Source organism: Amblyraja radiata, chromosome 15 (genome assembly GCF_010909765.2).
Source record: "Amblyraja radiata isolate CabotCenter1 chromosome 15, sAmbRad1.1.pri, whole genome shotgun sequence".
Lineage (NCBI taxonomy): Eukaryota > Metazoa > Chordata > Chondrichthyes > Rajiformes > Rajidae > Amblyraja > Amblyraja radiata.
In genome coordinates, this window is record NC_045970.1 from 11,102,847 (window position 1) to 11,125,271 (window position 22,425).

General features: G+C 44.6%; 1 protein-coding gene across 2 annotated transcripts in view; it reads right to left on the minus strand.

Annotated features, from left to right (window-relative positions):
• adgra1 (adhesion G protein-coupled receptor A1) overlaps positions 1 to 22,425 on the minus strand; it is a 659,066-nt gene that overhangs the window by 254,311 nt on the left and 382,330 nt on the right. For both annotated transcript variants that reach the window (XM_033033639.1, XM_033033638.1), the window contains one exon: positions 1,549 to 1,698. In XM_033033639.1, the coding sequence (XP_032889530.1) occupies positions 1,549 to 1,698 (150 nt within the window). The remainder of the gene's footprint in view (positions 1 to 1,548; positions 1,699 to 22,425) is intronic.

Sequence of the window (22,425 nt, forward strand, 5' to 3'; positions counted from 1 at the left end):
TAGCTCAGTTGAAACTCTGCATATATTCCTGAGCCCCCCCCACCCAAAGATCAAAGATCAGACAGAATGATACTTGCACCTGGAGTGTTAAAATAATGAGGAGCATTTACACAAATAAGAATTGTAACTGGAATTTAAAAACTAAACTGTTCTGATTGACTTTGAGGGGAATTGGTAGAGTTGAGAGAAACCATTTATGCTGTTGAAGAATCTACAAATTGGAGACATAACCTAGTGGATGAAATCAGCTTTGATGTGCAATAAGTAATAGAAACCTGAACTTCAGCAAACAGAAGTTGACGCTCGGTCAATTGTGAATTTAAAACTGACATTGATAGATCTCTGTTAATGAATGTTGTTGTGGGATATGGGGCAAAGTGGGCATTTGTAATTAAATCACAGATTGACCATTATCTTGATGAAATAACACAGAAAATACTCAGCAGGTCAGAACCTTGAATACAAAACTTGTAAACAGATCTTCACCAGAAGTGGGAATGACTTGGGTACTAATGGAAATGCAAGAGTTAATTTCCAGGAATAAACTGTTTTTTAGGAATGTTGAAAGGGGAGAGGAAAGATGGCTCATATGATCCATTGAATGTGGAGCCGGTGGGGTGCTAGATGAGAACAAGGATAAATTCTATCCATGTTTTGGCCAGGAGAAGGGGTGCGATCGGAAATGCAGGAAATGGAACTGACATTATCAATCAGGATGGAGAAGAATCCATAACTGGGGAAAAGAGAATACAGATCAGGTAGAATGTGGCATCAACAATACACTTGGAAAAACTGAAGGGAACCCAATACGTTCTTCTTGTTACACAGTGTTGGGTGGTCAAAATATCTGTTGGAGTCTGTGGACCTTCTCTGGATCGTGACTGAGGACTTTTTCTGAATACCGACTTTCAGCATGTTCTCTGAAATGGAGATGAAGTAGTTGAGAAAGTCAAGTGGCAAGTTGGAGAGGTGCTACATGAAGGTAAGACAAGGGTGGAACTTGGCAGCAAAAATAACAGAATTTTTACATTCAATGTGTGAGCAGGAAACAGTCATCGATTTATCAGAAAGAAAAGTGAGGGAAGAGGCACAAGTTGGACAGAAACAAAGAATGTTTCACGTATTCCACAAAGAGATAGGCCCTGTTCCGACATATGGTTTCTTATTTTATTTCAGAGGCAGTGAGTTATTCTTTTGTGCATCAGTCGATTTATTTGAAAGAGGCTGTTGAAAGAGAGCTGATTACCAAACTGAAATAGACCTGAACATCTTTAGCAAGTGCGTAGAGGAGTGCGTGCTAAATGTTTATCTGATCAAATTCCTCAGGTTCATGAGGAAATCATGAAATAGGCTGTTTGCTCCAATCAATGAAACAGTTAACAATATGTTAACATTTAAGATCACGTTAGCAAAGAATAGAATCTGGAATCATCTTCCAGAAATCACTGCTTAAGCAGAATCCAATAACTTGAAAAGGAAGTTGAGAAATGAGAAAGATCAGGTGCATAAAGTGACATATAAGTGGAATTCATCAATAAGATACTTTACATCTTTGACTCGATCCACGAAGATGATAAGTTTCTGAATCATTCTGGCCACAAAAATGACATCCATCATGTCCATGAAGCTTGCTGCATCCTCAGTGTAGACTATCAGTTGCTGGGCACACACAAGGGCATTGGTGGCATTCACTGGAATCTGAAATCACAGATTGTCTTTAGTTACTCAGAAGTACAGAAATAATAGCGTTTGTGTAGGTTAACCATCTTCTAAATTTATAGAACTAGCTTCAAGTTAAGATAGACACAAAATGCTGGAGCAACTCAGCGGGACAGGCAGCATCTTTGGATAGAAGGAATGGGTAACGTTTCGGGTCAAGACCCTTCTTCAGGCCCCGAAGCATCACGCCTCGAAGCATCACGCCTAAACGTCTCGCATTCTTTCTATACAGAGATGCTGCCTGTCCCGCTGAGTTACTCAAGCATTTTGTGTCTATCTTCGGTGTTAACCAGCATCTGAAGTTCTTAACAACACATAGCTTCAAGTTAATTCCTACAGGACCACAACAAGGCCATCGACACTTTTCAAAGGAGCATATTATATAAAATGCCACTCTGCATCTAAGTACGGAGGAAGGGAAGGGTCATTTTTTTGCTGTAAACTGCTGCCTGTGCACCTTACTGTGCGATATAATTATTCAGCCATCTACACGCAGCTGCAGTCATATTTTCAAGCACAAAGGCACCTACACTCTGTGTCTTTACTCATTCAGTTTTTTAATTGTCATCTTTTAAACAAAATAAAATGTATTCTGATGTAAGATGACTACCATGGCAAAAGAAAAAAAGAGGTATCAGGTGAAGTAAACAATACTACTGGCAAGGTTCCCTGTGCATGCTAAAACAAATGAGCATGATAATTGGAAAGTAGATCCTGCCAGGTATGTGGCTTAGCAACAGAATTAGAACCATTATCGGACTATAAATCATATGGGTATTTTAATCATTTCACCACATAGCTATTTTCCCTTGCCTAATGCAAGGACTGTGTCTTTACCTTAATTCATTTACGATTAGATGCTTATCTTTTATTTGTGAACACAATGCAATATGTGTAACATTGTGACAGAAAATTATTGTTTTTGTTTTGTAATTAGATTACATTTTACTTAAAGCTATGTGTTTGATTTCATTTAATACAGTTACAAGCGGATTTTACTTCGGAGTCACGTGAGTGACTACGTGAAGAAGCCTGCCAGGACGCATGCGTGTCATATCGCTTTCACGCTTGCGAAACGACAGGCGGGGTGGAGCGTTCCCCCGCAGCGGTAAGTTTGAAACCGCGACCTGCAGGTAAGTGATTTACTCTGCGGTAGTTTTTGTCCCCGCGCTGTTTTTACACAGGGGGGGGAAGCTGGACAAAATAGTGTCCACAAGTGCTGCGAGTGAAGCTGGCTGGGGAGGTCCGCGAAGTTGCGGGAGCCAGCAGCAGCTGAAGGCACAAGCCCCGTAAGGGATCAGCTGTGCCGACTTTTGGTCCCGCGCCGGTCATAACACCACGGCCGGGCGGGAGTCTATTCAGATGGGGCCGTCGACCCCCTCCTGTCGAAAACGGCAGGAGGCGGGGTGGAACGACGTTCCCCCGTAGCGACAATTTAAACCAGGACCTGCAGGTAAGAGCTGCGGTCTTTTTGTGTTTTCCCATGCTGATTACAGGTGGAGAAACCAACGGGCTGCGACAAAGCTGGTGGGCTAGCAGCGGCCAGCGGCACTTGAATCACCTATAATGGGATAAGCTGTGCCCGATGTCGCCTCCGCACCGGTCAGATCCACTCCGCAGCCGGGCGGTAAGGCGAGACAAAAAACAAACAAGGTCGTGGACTCAGAGGAGTCCGACTTAGAACAACAACGGGCGGCCAGCGACCGTGAGCGCTGGAGCCGGATGGAGCGGTGTGTGGAACATTTGCTCCAACATGACAGACTCCGGGAGATGGAGTTGGGTCACAGTGGGCCCTATGATAAACCCACAGCAATACCTCTTGAAGGGCTGCAAATAACCTACTGGACATGGTGTCCAATTTCATACAGCCAGACCAGACTGGTAAAAATCTGGAGCCAAAGCTAGCTGCCAGTGTAGACTATATGTCTCTAAACCAGTTACAAGAACAGGCTGTACTGGACACCACATCAAGACACCTAGCACCCCTACGCACCCACCAGCAGAACAAGAATGACTGGTGAAAGCTCGAAGGCCTGGTACTCAAAACATGAGTCTTTTTTAGGCCATGGCCCAGGCCGGCCTTCTTGGAAGATGCGCGGACCTCCAACGCCAACCAAACCACAAATCCAGACACCAGCGCAACAACAGCAGTGAAGAACCTACAGAAAGAAGTAAACCTGCCACTGGTTACTATGGAGGTAGGTGGGTCTGGTTCCCTACAAAATACAGGGAGCATGGAGGTTGGTGGGTGATTACACTCTTTTCTGAATGCATGGAGCATGTTAACAACCGATACTTACATCTTAAGCAGTATCCAGGGATATACAATAGAGTTTATACACAAGTACAGCCCTCCAGTTCAACATATACCGAACCGAATGTTCGTGCTTTCTTATAAAGAAAAATCAGAAGCGCAAGCTGAACTGGAGCGGCTTTACGCAAAAGGTGTAATTGAGCAAACTCAACACGAACCATTAGAATTCGTGTCCAATATATTTACCAAAAACAAAAAAGATGGTGGTTGTCGTATCATCATAGATCTGACAAAATTGAATACATTTGTACAATATATTCACTTCAAAATGGAAACCTTTGTTACTGCTAAACAATTAATTTCCAAAGGTTACTTTATGGCCAGCATCGATTTAAAAGATGCTTACTATTCAGTGCCTATACGAGGTGACCACAGATGTTACTTAAAATTCAACTGGATGGGACAACCCTGGCAGTATAAAGCACTGCCAAATGAGTTATCATCAGCCCCCAGGCTGTTCACAAAAAATTTGAAACCAGCCCTAGCGTTTCTACGGAAACGAAAACACATGGTCATGGCATATTTAGATGACATACTCATTGTGGGCAAAACTTTGGAATTGGCCAAACAAACCGTAACAGCCACAAAACAGTTATTTGAAAAACTGGGATTTATTATCCATCCAGTTAAATCTAAACTAACGCCTTCCACTACTATGGACTATTTGGGGTTCACCATTGACTCAGTTCACATGTCGGTGACTCTGCCTAAGGGAAAGGCTATAGATTTAATAGAGGCTTGCAATAACCTCATTGACATCAGCAAACCATCCATCAGATTGGTAGCAAAAGTAATTGGCAAAATGGTGACTGCCTTTCCAGCCACACAATTTGGACCTCTACATCACCAAAACTTACAGAGAGCAAAAATACAAGCACTCAAAATCAATGCAGGTCACTTTGACAGACCTATGCAACCACCAATCAAAGCTAAAATGGAATAAAATGGTGGATAGATAACATCTGGCTTTGTTCAAATATAATCATTGTCAGTAACCCTTCCATGGTACTACAAACTGATGCCAGTGCACTTGGGTGGGGAGCCACCAATACCATCACCAGCTGTGGAGGTAGATGGACTGCTCAGGAGGCATCATTATTACTCACACTGGGCATAAACTACCTGGAAATGTTGGGTGCATTCCATGGCCTAAAGTCATATTGTACTGGGTCATATCACCAGCATGTTAGACTACAGATAGACAATACCACCGTGGTAGCATACATTAACCACATGGGTGGAAACAAATCGACATCATGTGACAATCTGGCTAATACAATTTGGCAATGGTGTATCCAGAGAGATATTTGGATATCAGCCACTTACCTACCAGGAAGACAAAATATAGTGGCAGACACCAGGTCACGCAAATTTAATGAAAACACCGAATGGATGTTAAATTAAAAAGTATTTGCTGATATTACAGCAAAATATGGAACACCAGATATCGATCTATTCGCATCCAGACTTAACCACCAGTTAGCAAATTATGTTTCATGGGAACCAGACCCTGGGGCAGCGGCGACAGATGCATTTTCGCTGCATTGGGGGAAATTGTTTATTTACGCATTCCCTCCTTTCTGCCTCATCAGTCGGGTATTAAGGAAAATACAAGACTCTGCGTCTGGTATTTTGGTAGTACCCGATTGGCCTACTCAACCATGGTTCCCAGTGGTACTAAACATGGTATTAGAACCATGTATCACCATCCCACATAGACCAGATTTATTGCTACATCCCGTAACAAGGGATAGCCACCCATGCCATAACCATTTGAACTTATTAATTTGTAGAGTTTAAAAACACCTCTACTACAACTGGGACTGACGGACCGAACAGTGAACATGATCTCGGCGGCCCAAAGACAATCAACCAAAAAACAGTATCTGGTCTATATCAGGAAGTGGGAGATGCATTGTCACAAAAACAACATCACCCACAGATACATGAACATCCCGTCTGTTCTGGAATATCTGGCAGGCCTCCACTATGATGAGGGGCGCAGTTACAGTGCCATCAGCTGCGCCAGAAGTGCCCTAACGACTTACCTATGGCAGGGGACAGAGCGTTACTCTGTTGGGACTCACCCACTCGTAACAAAATTTATGAGGGGAATTTTTAATACTAATCCCCCAAGAACCAGGTACTCCCAAATATGGGATGTAAGTATTGTCCTGAAGATACTCAGGAATTGGTCTCCAGCAACAGCACTGTCCCTACACAGACTGACATTAAAAACAGTCATGCTAATGGCATTGGTCACGGCACAGAGGGTACAGTCACTGCATAAACTAAGACTGGACAACATGACTTCCTCAACTGAAAATATTACGTTTCATATCTATGAATTAGTAAAGCAGAACAGACAGGGATCAGCAGGCCTCAATATACAATTTAGGTCATACCCAACAGATGACCGTCTCTGTATAGTAAGACATTTGTCGTTATACATGGAGAAAACGAAAATCATAAGAGGCAATGAGAAGGCACTTCTGGTCAGCCACAAGCAACCACACAAAAGAATGATGGTCCAGACCATCTCAAGATGGCTGAAACAGGTGCTAACACAGGCTGGGGTGGATACTAATATTTTAAAATCTCATTCCACCAGGGCTGCAGCTACATCGACAGCGATACAGTTGGATGTACCAATGGACCAAATCCTCAATGGTCAGGGGGAAAAAACATTCCAACTATTTTACAACAAACCAGTAATGAAACCTGGAACGTTTGCAGAAACAATTTTAAGTTCTGTAAATTAATTTAAACCCATAAAAAGGGGTTATAATTTTGTGTTCATAAATTTTATGATTTCAATGTCGAATTCATGTCCAAATTATGTTAACACAATTCCTCCTACAGTCATCAAGGCAGACGTGATGCATGGACTCGTTTCCACGGCATGAAATCACAGAGCTTTAAAATCTTCACGTAGTCACTCACGTGACTCCGAAGTAAAATAGTAAGATTAAACGAGAACTTACCAGTTTGAAGTTTGATCTGTATTTTATGAGGAGTTACGATGAGGGATTACGTGCCCTCCGCTCCCACCCTTGATCATATACTCAACTGGTATCTCTTCTCTAATCTTACTATGTTTAGTCATTACAATTATCTGTGATTTCACACCGCTGCTTTGAAGAATGACACGCGTGCGTCCTGGCGGGCTTCTTCACGTAATCCCTCATCGTAACTCCTCATAAAATACAGATCAAACTTCAAACTGGTAAGTTCTTGTTTAATCTTACTATTTCATTTTATTTGATTTAGAACATATTTCAATTGACTGACAGTGCATTACAATTGTTTCCTTATTAAAAATATCCAGTATGGAACCTTTATTACATTATGTACAAATCTCACACCAGTTAACTGGAAGAGTATTTGATTAGCACAAAATACTAGAGTAGCTCAGCGGGACAGGCAGCATCTCTGGAGAGAAGGAATGAGTGACATTTCGGATAGAGACCCTTCTTCAGATAATTTGATAACACCACACTATTAGTGCCTTTAAATATAACTTAGGTTTGGGTGTGTTGAAACATGCATAATTACACATTAGTGTATTTTTTAAATAAAATATAAAAATTATTTTATGACAGGTTTCATGGATTCAACTAGAAGCACAACTGTTCTTTGCCCTCCTTTTGAAACTCATGTTGCAGGACAAAATAGTTATCTGCATCCTGGATGTGTCACCAGTCAATGAGCTGAAATGTGCCACATCAGCACAGTTGGCCAACACTGAAGGCATCCGCAAGTCCTGCATGTTCTGTTTCTGGATTGTGAGGAGCCACTTCAATGGAAGGGAGGATGGGAAATGCGGCGAGCAGTGGCTGTGGAATGAAGACACTTTTTCGAGGCTCCGCGGTCTCGATGACCACCGGGAAGGCCCCAAAGGCTTGGCGGCGGCCGAACCTGCTCGGAGCTCGTTCAGTGTGGAACCGCTGGAGGTTCCGTCGGAAGGCTGGATGGGAACGGAAAAGGTCTGACAGGAACGTAGGCAGCCGAATGAACACGGGCACTCTTGGTCGACGGAGTCCTGCGGCTGGACTCTGGCTTGATGGAACCCCGTGGACGGACTCTGGGTCGGCGCTCTGGAGGCGTCAGGAGTGGACCTGGCGGTGGTCGTCGAGGATGTCGGTCAGCGATCATCGAGGAGGTCGGTGCTGCGGTCATAGAGGTCGGCGGTTGAGGACGGGTCACGTGGGAGTAAAAGAGGATCCAGCATTGAGGTGACCGCTGTGAGCGGGGAGGGGAGAACAATGGAGGACCTGGCATGGGAGAACAACCGGGAGGGAGGAACGGGGATGAACAAAGGAGGACCAGGTATGGGATACTTCATAGCATTGTCGGCGGCCTTTATGTGGTAACACTTTGCATACCTTGGGTATGCAAAACAAAGAGTTTCACTGTGACGTCACATGTGACAATAAAGTATTCATTCATTTATGAGTACCTGGTGAGTATAAAGGGAGCGTGTCAAACAATACCTGGTGAGTCGGATGCCAAAGCATTGGGAGTTCTAATAGCAGAATATTAGGGTTTTATTGTACATCACATATTTGTCTGCACTTCTTTTTAAAAGGGTGGGCATAAAGCATAAGAGCTGGATTCAAAGTGCACCTGGTTCCTCTTGAATCTGATCTCAAGGTCATTTTGTACTTCTTCACTTGGCTGAGCATGGGAGGTTCCAAATCAGCTGTGCTGTCAGCCAGTTGTCCCTGTGTTTCACAGGCTTCACAGTGTCAATCTAACTTTGCTTTTGAACTAGCTATTTATTGAATTAATTAACTTGATTTAGTTTTCCCAACTGCCTTGCTAAGGCTGAACTCATATCTCTGGATCATTGGTCCTGGCTTCTGCGATACTATCCAATCACCCAGTACAGGCTCGTAAATGGCACAGCTCTCATTCACAAGGGAAACAAACGCAGGCAGGAAGTCATCGCTGCTTTAGTGGGGCAGGTCATTTTCACAGTCAAATCTGTGCTATTGACATCATTTTGTCTGAGCGTGTTCTATTTTCTCCTCTCTTCTTCACTCTTCTTTTCATTTCCCCTTTTGAAAATCACTACATTTTCTTTTAAAGGAATTAATTTCATCTGACAATGTGAGACATAACATTCTACATTGTAACCAGAGGGATGAAGCAAGTAGTTTTGTGACTCACAGATCCAGCAGCCTGGGTTCAATATTGATCTTTGTTGTTGTGCGAGTGAACAAGGAGAGAAGGGAGTGAGGGAAGTAGAAAAAGGGAGGGAGGGAAGAAGAGAAAGAAGGGATGGAAGGAAGGAGAGAAGGGAAAAGAGAGAGAGGAAGGAGAGAAAGAAGGGAGGGAGGGAAGGAGAGAAGAGAAAAGAGAGAGAGGAAGGAGGGAGGGAAGAAGAGAAGGGAGGGAGGGAAGAAGTGAAGGGAGGGAGGGAAGGGAAGCTGAGAAAGGAGGGAGAGGGCCGGCGGCGGGAACGGATGCCGGGGTCCGGGCGGACGGGTGTGAGCTGAGGCCGAGGTTTGTAAACGTTGCTCCAACCCCCGGCCCTGCCCTCCCTGTATTGTTCACCACGTCTTCCCGGGAAGAGAGAGGGGTGGAGCTGGGGCCATGTGCGTGAAGCACGGCGACTGGAGGGGCGGGAGAGCCACCCCGGGACCGTGAGGGAACGACCCACATCCCCCTTCTCCATTCCCCCTCACACCCCCCTCCCCGTCTACCCCTTTGTTCCCCCTCCACCCCTCTACTCTCTCTCCACCCCTCTCTCCCCCCTCCACCCGGGGTAGATCTACCCGAGCCGAGAGTACATTACTCCAAAGCAAAGCTGAGAGATTAAAGGATAGACACAAAATGCAGCAGGTCGGGCAGCATTTCTGGACAAAAGGAACAGGTGACATTTCCGGTCGAGACGTCTTCAGACTGAGTCAGGGGAAAGAGGAACTCAAACCACCCCCTCCCCCCCCTTCCTTCCGACACGGCCACGGAGCGATCGCCGCCCCCCCCGCCCCCCCTTTCTTTTGGTAACCATCGGGTTTTTTTTCCTTCGGAAAAATCCTTCAGGTTTTCAGGAAATTCTTCGGGTTTTTTTTTAATTTCCCCCTTACCATTTCCATACTTTTTCGATAGCTGCCATGACCCGTTTGATGTCATCCTTCGCCCAGCTCCTCAAAGCTACTCCTGGTCTCAGCCCGCACCGATCTGCTGGACATGCTGTGTGTGTGTGTGTGTGTGTGTGTGTGTGTGTGTGTGTGTGTGTGTGTGTGTGTGTGTGTGTGTGTGTGTGTGTGTGTGTGTGCGTGTGTGTGTGTGTGTGTGTGTGTGTGTTTGTTTGGCGGAATCTGAGGGGAGAAGCGCCGGCACCAAGAGCGAGCGAACGTGCGGACAGACGGACGAAAGCGACGCTGGTTCAGTTATGCCTCCCGCAGCGTTGCAGGGGAACAGTTGTGGAGCTCTAGGATCTTTTGATTACTCTAGCGCGGGGCCCCCTTAGGCACGGGGCCCAATTGGGAGCAATCGGTCCAATCGGCTTAAGGCCGGCCCTGCCGAAGATAGACACAAAATGCTGGAGTAACTCAGCGGGACAGGCAGCATCTCTTGAGAGAAGGAATGGGTGACGTTTCAAGTCGAGGCTCTTTTTCAAGACTGCGAATCAGGGGAGAGGGAGTCTAGAAATATGGAAGGGTAAGGTGTGAAAATGACAGATCAAAGCAGATGCTGATAAAGAAATGTAGAACGGTTCATTGTTAGCTGAGGGGAAGGTGACAACGTGGCATACAATCAATAATATTTAATCAGGAAGAGAGTGGTAATCAGATAACTAGGATGGTGGAGGGACGAGGGAAAGCAAGGGTTACTTGAAGTTAGAGAAATCAATATTCATACCGCTGGATTGTAAGCTGCCCAAAGGGGGAGATTATGATAATTATTTTTCTCTGTGTGATGCTGTGGGTCCCTTCTGTGTCTGCTCGTTTGCTTCCACATCCCAAAGACATGCATGACAGTAGGTTATTTGACCACAGTAAATTGCTTGTTATGTGTAGCTAAGTAGTAAAATCTGCGGAGAGTTGATGGAAATGTGTGAAGAATAAAATAGGACGAGTGTACATGAGTAGCTTGATGATCAGTGATTTGGTGAGCCGAAGGGTCTGTTCTCGTGCTGTAAAATGTTATATTTATTTGAATATCATTGCATCACCTTCACATGTAACCCTTCTATGAGTGCGGATCCACTAGCACTGATGCTCCTTGATGTACCTTGATGGGTTAAATTGATGAAGAGAGACGTCAGGGAATATAAATGTTGAAGTCCACGTGAAATTGTCACATTTAGCACCATTAGAAGACAGAAACAATCTCCCCCGAGAGCTGAATATAGGCTGAATTCTGAAGAAGGGTCACACCCGAAACGTCACCTATTCCTTTTCTCCAGAGATGCTGCCTGACCTGCTGAATTACTCCAGCATTTTGTGTCTATCTTCATCTTAAATTTTAACTCTCTTGCCCAGAGTAGGTGAATCGAGGACCAGAGGACATAGGTTAAAGGTGAAGGGGAAATAATTTAATAAGAATCTAAGGGGTAACTTTTTCACACGTGTATGGAACAAGCTGCCAAAGGAGGTAATTGAGGCAGGGACTATCCCAATGTTTGAAAAACAGTTAGACAGATGCATGGATAGGACAGGTTTGGAGGGGTCAAGAGTGTTTTATTGTCATATGTCCCAGATAGAACAATCAAATTCTTACTTATGTAGGTTTAAAACATCGTGAGATGAGCAGATTGGTCTTCTCACCTATCAGTCACCATGAAGGTAACGCCCATTCCGGTGGTGAGGAGAATAAAGCCCCGGAGGCCGGGCGTGAGTCCACAAGTCGGGTATGAGTCAGTCAGCAAGCCCGGAAGCCCGGAAGACAGGAAGCCCAGAAGCCGTGACTTAACTGTGGCTCCAGAAGCCGTCAGTGAGCGAACTGTAGCTCCAGAAACCGCCGGTAACTGAACTGTGGCTCCAGAAGCCGTCAGTGAGCGAACTGTAGCTCCAGAAACCGCCGGTAACTGAACTGTGGCTCCAGAAACCGCCAGTGAGTGAACTATGGCTCCAGAAGCCGTCAGTGGATGAACTGTGGCTCTGGAAGCCATGAGTGAGCGAACTGTGGGCCCAGAAGCTGTGAGTGAGTGAACTGTAGCTCCAGAAGCCATCAGTGAGTGATCTGTGGGTCCAGAAGCCTCCTGGTGCGCGGAGGCGGCCCGGAGCACGGAGCCTGCTCAATTGCTGCAAACTCAAGATCCTGGGGAAGTGAGGAGTGAGAATGGGGGGATTGAGGGAGCCGGGTGCTGGCGGGGCAGGCATACGCCCCTCCCCTCCGCTTGCACACGCCCCTCCCCTTACACACGCCCACTCCCCCCCCCCCCCCCAGCGGCAGGCCATGGCAGCGGCAGGCTACTGCAGTGGTAGGCCATGGCAGCGCTTACCCCTCCACCACCAACCCCTGCCTGAAGCCCTCCCCCTCCCCTGGCTACAGAACGCTCCCTCCGGCCCCTATCTGAAGTCTCCCTGTTCCCAACTCTGCAGGACTAGCCCAATAATCCATTTGGCCCACAATGTCCAAACTAGCCCTCTGGAAACCAGCCCACAACACCTATACTAGCCCTCCAGAAAGTCCTTCCTCACTGGCCACCACCCGAAGTCATCCCCCTCCCCCGGCTGCAGGATGCTCCACCCATCCCCACCTTCCCCCAACAGCCTTGCCTGACGCTGAGCTCCCTAGGCTGCAGGACGCTCCTCCCACCGGCCCCCGGCAGCCCCCGCCTGAAGCTGACCCACTCCCCGGCTGCAGAACGCAACAAGAGATACAACAAGAATGTACTGAATAAATCTCTTCTTTAACGTTTAAATTGTTGTTATATTTTAAGTGTTATTCACATTTTAAGCTTTAATAAATCCCTTTTCCACTTGCCGTGCCCGTCAGCTGCAACTGCGCAGTAATACTTGCGTGTTCTATGTCACAATGGGAACCCAATGGGAGTGAATGGCTGCGCCACCAGAGAGCCGCTAAGGGTGGAATGGGGGGGGGGGGGGTTTGAGGGGGGGATGGAGTGAGTGCGTGGGGGTTGGGGGGGTGGGGGGGCAGGGCAAGTAATGCAGTGGAGGGGGGGTGAGGGGAGGAGGGGAATCATGGGCGTCACAACGGGAACCCATCAGCCACGCCTGCGCAGTTGCTCGTTAGTGGTGGAATATGGAGTTGGTGGAGAGGTGGAATATTGCTTTGGATGACCAGGCCTCCCATGTGAGAATGGAACCCAACGGGCCCCACTTAGTCTAGTACATTACTAAAATTCTGATCTAGTGCTCTTGCGATTTGCGCGTTTTTTCTATTTGCGCAAAAACGGTACGCGATAGCGCTACAATTGTTCGTCAGCTCACTCAATGTTCTCCTGTGCTGCGAGTGCAACAAGTTTTGTTCTGATCAGCGGCAAATTATAAACGTTAACGAAGATTAAAAATTGTAAAAACCTCGCGTGCGCAGATCGATCTCCTCTCCTGCAGTCAGCGCCATGCAGATTGGTCTCTTCTCCTGTCACTCCGTGGGACGGTCCGCCCCTTCCTGCTCCATCGCATCTTTACTGGAGCTGAGGATGGGCCGGCGGAGGTCTCCAGCCAGACACAATTTTCGGAGGGACCGTAAGCAACCCAGCCCGGCCCATCGTGGAATCGGAGATGCCGCCAAACAGAAAGCAGACAGTCTAATCTAGCGGAGGAGAGCATCCAGCGCCCGCTGTGAGTCCCAAACGCACCACCATTGCAATGCCCCACAGCTCCAGCACCTTCACCTCTGTTCCCCCTCGCTGGCTCCTGCCCCCTCCCCCATGATACCCTCCTCTCCTCCATGGCTCTTCCCCCATCTTTTCTCCGAGCTTCCCCCTTCACACCCGCCCACACGCCGGCATGGCCATAGCGGCTGGTGCTTCCGAGCCGTGCCGAGGATCTGAAGCCTGGCTCTAAGGGCGCCAACGGTGATGCTCTTCAGGGGTGCGCAAGAAGGGAGAGGAGTGGCAACTTTGAGATCCTAGGGAAGGAAAGTGGGGAGGAGAGGGGATAGAAGGAGAGGAGGGAGTAGGGAAGGCGGGGTAGTTATGGAAGGTGGGAGGGAGTGACTGAGGGTAGGGAAAAGGAGAGGTGAGGGAGGGAGTCGGGGAGGGGAGGAGGAGAGGGGAAAGAAGAAGGAGGGTGAAGAGGAGGGGGAGAGAGTGCTTGGGATGAGGGGAAATGAGGGGAAATACACACATATACAGTATATATTCTCGTACACATACAGTACTCAGAAAACAAACAATAGTAGTGCAAACGTGGGCAGGTGGGAGTAGTGTAGCTGGGACATGTAAGCCGGTGTGGGAAAATTGGGCCGATGAGCCTGTTTCCACACTGTATCACTCTATGACTCCATGACTCTAACTGGTTGCCAGCTGTGATACAAGCACACGTTTCTCCCTAACCCTGCTGAGCATCAATGAATGCAAACGCGGGGTGACCCTTTAACTAAGTAAGTTGAGTCATTCCCACTATCTACAGCATCAGTGACAGAACAGAAAGATTACAATCTATTATCAAAATCAGGCAGGGACATTCCATGAATATAAACAGCCGTTTGCATTATTTTCCTGGTGGCATTTAAAATAAATGTAGTTCAATAACAGTTACAAAGCCCCAGCTAGATAAGACCATCAGATGCCTTATTTATACAACAGCATCCTGAATAAATACCATAATTTCTCCAATCAAGTTGTAACAAATGATGTGAAATCATTATTAAATATATTATTATCCACTGAGTTGACATGAAAACATCTAACACAGACATATGGAGACCGATTGCAATAATTCAGGCTCTGAACATTGAACCTATTTATTAAGAATGATAGCATGGTGTTATTTTGAATGTGATTAACAAGGCACTGCACATGGAATGAGTGTTTTTCTCTGTACATGCATGGGAATAGGACGTATTTGAATAATACACGACTAATTTCAGTGTTCTGAAGATCATACAGCTGATTTAACTATGGTCGGTGCGGAAAAAATTGAAGAAAATTTCATCCTCAGTAGTCTTGTGAATGGGTAAATAAATGGGGTAGGTAGCAATGTGAAGGTTAAAGAGTAGATTTCATGATGACGTTTTCGCAACTAGCATTACTGAACTGCTTGAGAGTTCAGAATTTTGTGCTGATGTAGCAATATTTTTCTAGCCATAGAAAGTGAACAACCAATTGTTAACTAATTGCTCTTGTTTGGGTGAGTCATGTTGGCCAGGTAAACTTATTTTGGAAACAAATGCTGTAGTAATTCAGCAGGTCACACAGAATCTCCGGAGAACACGCATAGGGGACATTTCTATTGTCACCTATCTATGCTCTCCAGATATGCTACCTGACCTGCTGAGTTACTCCAGCACTTTGTGTCCTTTTGTGCAACAACCAGCATCTGCTGTTCTTTGTTGCTACTCCCTTAACTGTGTGACTTATTTTAACATAATTAGGGGAACAGATAAAGATGAACAAGAGGGAAAGTCCTAAATTACGTTTTGGGTCGTTTCACCAGAGTAGGGTGTGATTTTGAAAAAGTGAGATGGAAACAGTATCCTGAAGGTAAATCAGCATCAAAGAAATGGGATACATTTAAGGAGAATTAATTGAAATGATTCCCAAAAAGAAAAAAACAAGGAATTGTAAAACTGTACGACCGCTTGATATTGAATAACACACAAGGAAACATGTATAATGGGACAAAAAAATAAAAGGAAACTGATACCTACATCGCAACACTGCAGAAAATTTCAAATAATTTAACAGGACTGTGGTGCAGCTGGTAGGAACTGCGTTAGAGCCAAATTCAATCCTGACCAGGGGTGCTATCTATGTGAAATTTGCACGTTCTCCCTCTGACCATGAGGGTTTCCTCTGGGTGCTCCAGTTTCCCCCCATATCGCAACAATGTGCAAGTTGGTATGTTAATTGACTGCGTTTAGATGCCTATGTGTAGATGAGTGGTAGAGTTGAAGACATTATGGAGAGGGTAAATATATAAATAAGTGACTGGACTCGGTGGGCCGAAGGTCTTGTTTTCATGCTGCATCTCTTCAGAACTCAATGAATATTTAAGTGAAAGGGTGAAATTTGAAAAGAGGTTTTGTAGACAGAGTGTGCATGGAAAAAAAAATATCAGAAAACTCCAGGATGTTTTATAAATTCATTAAGAGAAAAAGATTTGTGAAGAGTACGGAACAATGGAATCAAACACTATAATCTAAATGTGCAAGTAGGAGGTGTGGATTGCAGATGGTTCCAAATATATTTTGCCTCCAACTTCACTTAAGAAGGCCACAACATAGAGATAGAGCACTTATTAAAAGTCGATAAATCACCACATTCAGCTAGAATTAATCCCAAGCACTTAAACGAAGCAAGTGGAGATTACAGTGGAAACTCTATTATTTTCCAGTGCTCTTCACCTGATGTTTGAAAGATGGTACCATTGTTCACAAAGTGAGAAAAAAACAGATAACATAATTATATGCCTGTCAGCTCAGCATTGATGGCAGGTGTAATACATGTAATCTCAGTTGGTGGCACTTTGGGAAAGTGGGTTGTGATCAGCTGCTCCGTGTGATGCCACATTGTTACAGTTTAGATGCAGCCACAGGCTATCTGAACTGCAGAGAAACCTACTGTATGGAATGGTCCTGCAGCGAAAGTTGTTGTTATTATATAAATAAAATAAATACCAATTTGTTAGTTTAAATTATTAACTAATCCACCAGCATTCACAATGAATGAAAGAAGATACTTACTGAGAGAAGTAATGGTTGATGAAATTTTGAAACGTAGGCACTGGACATATCACATAGTGACAGCAAATTTTATGATTCAATTGAGATTGCAGAAATAAAGCTATTTGAACCAGTGGATTTCCAGGCAGATAGCCTATCTAAAGAATGGTGTCCAAGCAGGGAATGGTTTATACTTCATATTGACCTGCATTTTGGCAGACAAGCCAGACCAGATGAGAAAGAAAGATGCTATTGCAACTCACTGATCACGTGAAATATCACAAAGCCCTCAAATCAGACCCTAGATTGTGCATTAGATACATTGCAACCATACTGCTACTCATCTAGAAATGAATCAGTTAAGCATACTATTTCCTTCGCTCCATAGATGCTGCTGCACCCGCTGAGTTCCTCCAGCAATTTTGTGTACAATCAGTTAAGCATGACTGTTTTTTTTTACTGGCAACCAGGAAAAGGGTGAAATCCTCTGATAGTTTCTGAAATGAGTTAAGGCTGTTAACAAATTGTTGAAATTTCACAGACTTGAAAACTCATTCATCGGAGACCAGATTATTTGTGGAATCCGGGGGCCCATCCTGTGGGGATGGGTTTTACGTGAGATACAATTAACTCCAGTAAAGTACATACAGTCATACTAAGCTGCAAAGCTATACAAAGCCCTCCATTCATGTTGGATGGCCAATAGTGCAAAGTAAATCTGGCAAAGTGCGTGACAAAAAACAGAATAGGAAATAACATTACCAAGGTCAGATTCTAAGTTGGAATTTTCTTGGCGAGCAATGGAAGTGATTGTTAAAGAAATGTCCTATGTGTGGGAAAGAGTGCTCGTGTTATGAAATAGAAAATAATTTCTACCATAAAGTGAACATTGAAAGTCCATGGAGTGGGAGAAATTAGACATTCAGCGACACAGTCAGATTCAGAGTAGCAGATAAGCACTATGTACCTCATGCCAAACACAGTCAATAGGGTGATTTCATGAAAGGTCACTGGAGTGTAGATCCGCACCCACGTGACCGAAAATTTTAACTGGGGGACAAGCGTCACTTCCGGTACATGTTAGTGAATGGGAAAACACGCACTTTCACACCCGTTAAAAACATCGAAAACGGCCAGGTTTTGAGCTGCAATTTACTGAGCCAGTCGGGGTGACCGTGAGGCACAGCTACCTAAATTTACAGTAAAAAAAAAAGATAGAAACTAAGGTAAATACAAGAGGGAGCTGAAGGGGCTAAATAAGCGGAAGTTGATAGCAGACATTTTTCGTGGAGATTTAAAGATCCAAAATATCGGGAATTATCGTGTTTGCTCGCTGCATTTCATCAAAAGTGGCATTATTGGCTTTGTTATCTTTATTCATTTGTTAGATGAAAAGTATTAAAAGTTAGAAATCCTTCAGTAAAATTGCAAAATCGCCCATGGTTCTCGGGTGGGTTTTAACATGCAAAATGAACACGCTTCTGAAGCTACATTCACCATTTAAATATCCGTGAATCATAAATGCGTCTTGAAATAAATTTTATACTCAGATGCAAGCTAAGGAATGGTATAAATGTCAGCTGTTCATTTGACAAAATCAGGACATTTTTTGGCTAATAATAAAATGTCCTGATTTTGTCAAATGAACAGCTGACAATTATACCATTCCTTAGCTTGCATCTGAGTAAAATTTATTTCAAGACGCATTTATGATTCACGGATATTTAAATGGTGAATGTAGCTTCAGAAGCGTGTTCATTTTGCATGTTAAAACCCACCCGAGAACCATGGGCGATTTTGCAATTTTACTGAAGGATTTCTAACTTTTAATACTTTTCATCTAACAAATGAATAAAGATAACAAAGCCAATAATGCCACTTTTGATGAAATGCAGCGAGCAAACACGATAATTCCCGATATTTTGGATCTTTAAATCTCCACGAAAAATGTCTGCTATCAACTTCCGCTTATTTAGCCCCTTCAGCTCCCTCTTGTATTTACCTTAGTTTCTATCTTTTTTTTTTACTGTAAATTTAGGTAGCTGTGCCTCACGGTCACCCCGACTGGCTCAGTAAATTGCAGCTCAAAACCTGGCCGTTTTCGATGTTTTTAACGGGTGTGAAAGTGCGTGTTTTCCCATTCACTAACATGTACCGGAAGTGACGCTTGTCCCCCAGTTAAAAATTTCAGTCACGTGGGTGCGGATCTAAGCTCCAGTGACCTTTCGTGAAATCACCCTATACTGTAGAACAATGCTAAGATAATGTGTAGGAAGGAACTGCAGATGCTGGTTTAAACCGAAGATAGACACAAAAGTTTGGAGTAATTCAGCGGGACAGGCAACATCTCTGGAGATAAGGAATGGGTGACGTTTCGGGTCGAGACCCATAAGATAACAATGTAAGGTCAACCAGTGACATTTCAAGAGCACACCACCAATCTGAAAGTGTTGCAGTTAATACGAAGTAATGTAATTCTGATGCACATTAAGGCTACATTGAAGTCTGCTGGGAAATGCTCTCTGAAGGTGACAAAGCCAAAGAATCAAAATAGCTACAAAGTGGATGTTATTGTAATCAACCAAAAATATATCAATCCTATCTTTGGAACTATCAAAGCACAGCAGATAGAATCGAGAAAAGATATACCATGACAGGATCATGGAGGTTGCTACAAGGTGGGCATTCACAGTGGACAATCACTTCAACAGCACAACTCATAGATAGATACGCAGGAAAAACAGACATGCAGAAGGGTGCAGGAAGACAAATGAAGGACGCAAAAAGAAGACAGGTATACTACCACCACGGAAAGAAATGAAGATGTGTAAATAGCTCGTTCTTAGCTCCCCCCAGTTTAGTTTCAGTCAATAAAATACTGAGTCAAGCACTTGTGCAACTAAGCTTTATTTTGGAAAACACAATAACAGTTCCCACTACTACACCTAACCACCGCGGGTTAGATCCTTGCCAGGCCCTTCTAGCCTCGTGCAAGCAGAGACACTCCAAAAGGTCACGCAGTCCCAAGCGTTCTCCCAGAAGATCGACACAGGACCTCGCGGGAGCTACCTTTCATAGGTCCCTGAACCTTGAGGGGCTGAACCATATGGGGGTGGTTTCTTTACAGTCCAATAACAGATATCGATTAACACAGTACTTGATAGACAGTTCCCTAACCCAATAATACAGTGACTAATACAATGTATCTGATGAAGTTTCCAGCTGCAAGTTAACAAAGATGAATTATGCAACATGTGCCTTGATATTTAAGAAACCCAGCCAAGGCTCAACACTTAACCCAATCAACATCTAGCAAAGTAAAACTTTGCAACATTATTTACAATGTGAATTTATTCACCCAATCCGTTTCAATTTAAATATCCTGGCAGCTACAATTTGGCCAGAATTAACAGATGAAGCCCACATGAGATTGTTACTAATTGTGGCAGAAAGTAATGGTGACTTGACACTCTCAGATACAAGCTCATGATAAATAAAGTTGTCCCAGATGGGATGAATAGGCGAAACCACTGAAGAGGTTTACTTAATGGAAGCAGACAAAGAGACAACAGAGAGGACAGCACCAGTCTTGCAGGGCATGAATACCAGGCCCGTACGAAGTTTTTCAAAAAGGGGGGTGGCATGACAGGATTACAAAAAACAATGTGAAATAATGTGCGCGTTGCGCACATCACGAGCGCGAAGCGTGAAGTCCCTCGATGCTCAGGGGTGTTAGATGCTCTCTGATGCATTCTGAGCATTATTTTGGAGCATTTTTGCACCAAATTTATGACCAATATTTCAGAAATTAACAGGAATCTGAGAGATAGCTTTTTCACACAAAGGGTGCTGGATGTATGTAACGAGCTGCAGAGTAGGTAGTTAAGGCTGGGACGATCCTAATGTTTAAGAGACATTTGGACACGTACATGGATAGGACAGATTTAGATCGATATGGGCCAAACGCGTGTGTGTGGGATGAGTTTAGATGGGACATGTCGGTCGGTGTGGGCAAGTTGGGCTGAAGGGCCTGTTTCCACACTGCATCATCCTATCACTGAAAAGTGAAGAAGAAAAATGCATGTAGATAAGTAGAGCAGATTTGAAAGAGGAGTTAAATGTAAAGGCAGAGAGAGGTTTATGGGTGGAAAGGAACATAGGAAAGGAGGGGGGAGAGTGGGCTTGGGCAGATAGTTGAAGGGAAAATAGTCACAACGTGCTGGGGTAACTCAGTGGGTCAGGCAGCATCTGTGGAGAATATGAATAGGTGACGTTTCACAGAGTGCTGGAGTAACTCAGTGAGTCAGGCAGCATCTGTGGAGAACATGGATAGGTGACATGTCACAGAGTGCTGGAGTAACTCAGTGGGTCAGGCAGCATCTCTGGAGAAAAGGTATAGATTATATTTCGGGTCAAGACCGTTCTTCAGTAATATTCATGATATGACATGCATAGACATTCCTGAATGTTACCCAAACCATCGTGAGCTACTTTGTTACGGTGCTTGCCCTCTCCTATAATGTCTCTGCTGCCTTGGGTGATGGAGGACAGGACACGAGCTTTGGGACACGGTGTGAAGCTGTTGCCATCTGTCCCAGCATGGTAAAAACCTGGATGGAGTGGATTTGGAGAGGACATTTCCACTAGTGGGAGAGTCTAGGACCAGTGGCCACAGCCTCGGAATTAAAAGACATTCCTTTAGGAAGGAGATGAGCTGGAATTTCTTAAGTCAGAGGGTGGTGAACTGTGGAATTCATTGTCACAGACAGCTGTGGAGGACAATGGACATTTTCAGGAGGAGATTGATAGATTCTTGATTGATACGGGTGTCAGAGGTAATGGGGAGAAGACAGGAGAATGGGTTTGAGAGGGAAAGATAGTCATAGTGATACAGTGTGGAAACAGGCCCTTCGGCCCAGCATGTCCCATCTGCACTAGTCCCACCTGCCCACGTTTGATCCATATCCCTCCGAACCTGTCCTATCCATGTTCCTGTCTAACTGTTTCTTAAATGTTGCGATAGTCCCTGCCTCAACTACCTCCTCTGGCAGCTTGTTCCATACACCTACCACCTTTTGTGTGAAAAACATACCCCACTGATTCCTATTAAATCTTTTGCCCTTCACCTTAAACTTATGTCCTCTGCTCCTCGATTCACTTACTCTGGGCAAAAGGCTCATCCATATCTATTCAAATCATGATTTTATACACCTCTATTAGATCATCCCTCATCCTCCTGTGCTCCATGAAATAGAGTCCCAGCCTACTCAACCTCTCCCAATAGCTCTGGCTCTCTTGTCCTGGCAACATCCTCATAAATCTTCACTGTACCCTTTCCAGTTTGATGACATATTTCCTATAACATGGTGCCCAGAACTGAACACAATACTCTGAATGCCGTCTCACCAACTTCTTATGCAACTGCAACATGACCTCCCAACATCTATACTCAGCCTGACCCGCTGAGTTACTCCAGCACTCTGTGAAACGTCACAGAACAGGGCAAGATTAGCAAGTTTGCTGATGATACAGAAGTGAGTGGTTTTGCAGATAGTGAAAGATTGCAGCAGGATCTGGATCAATTA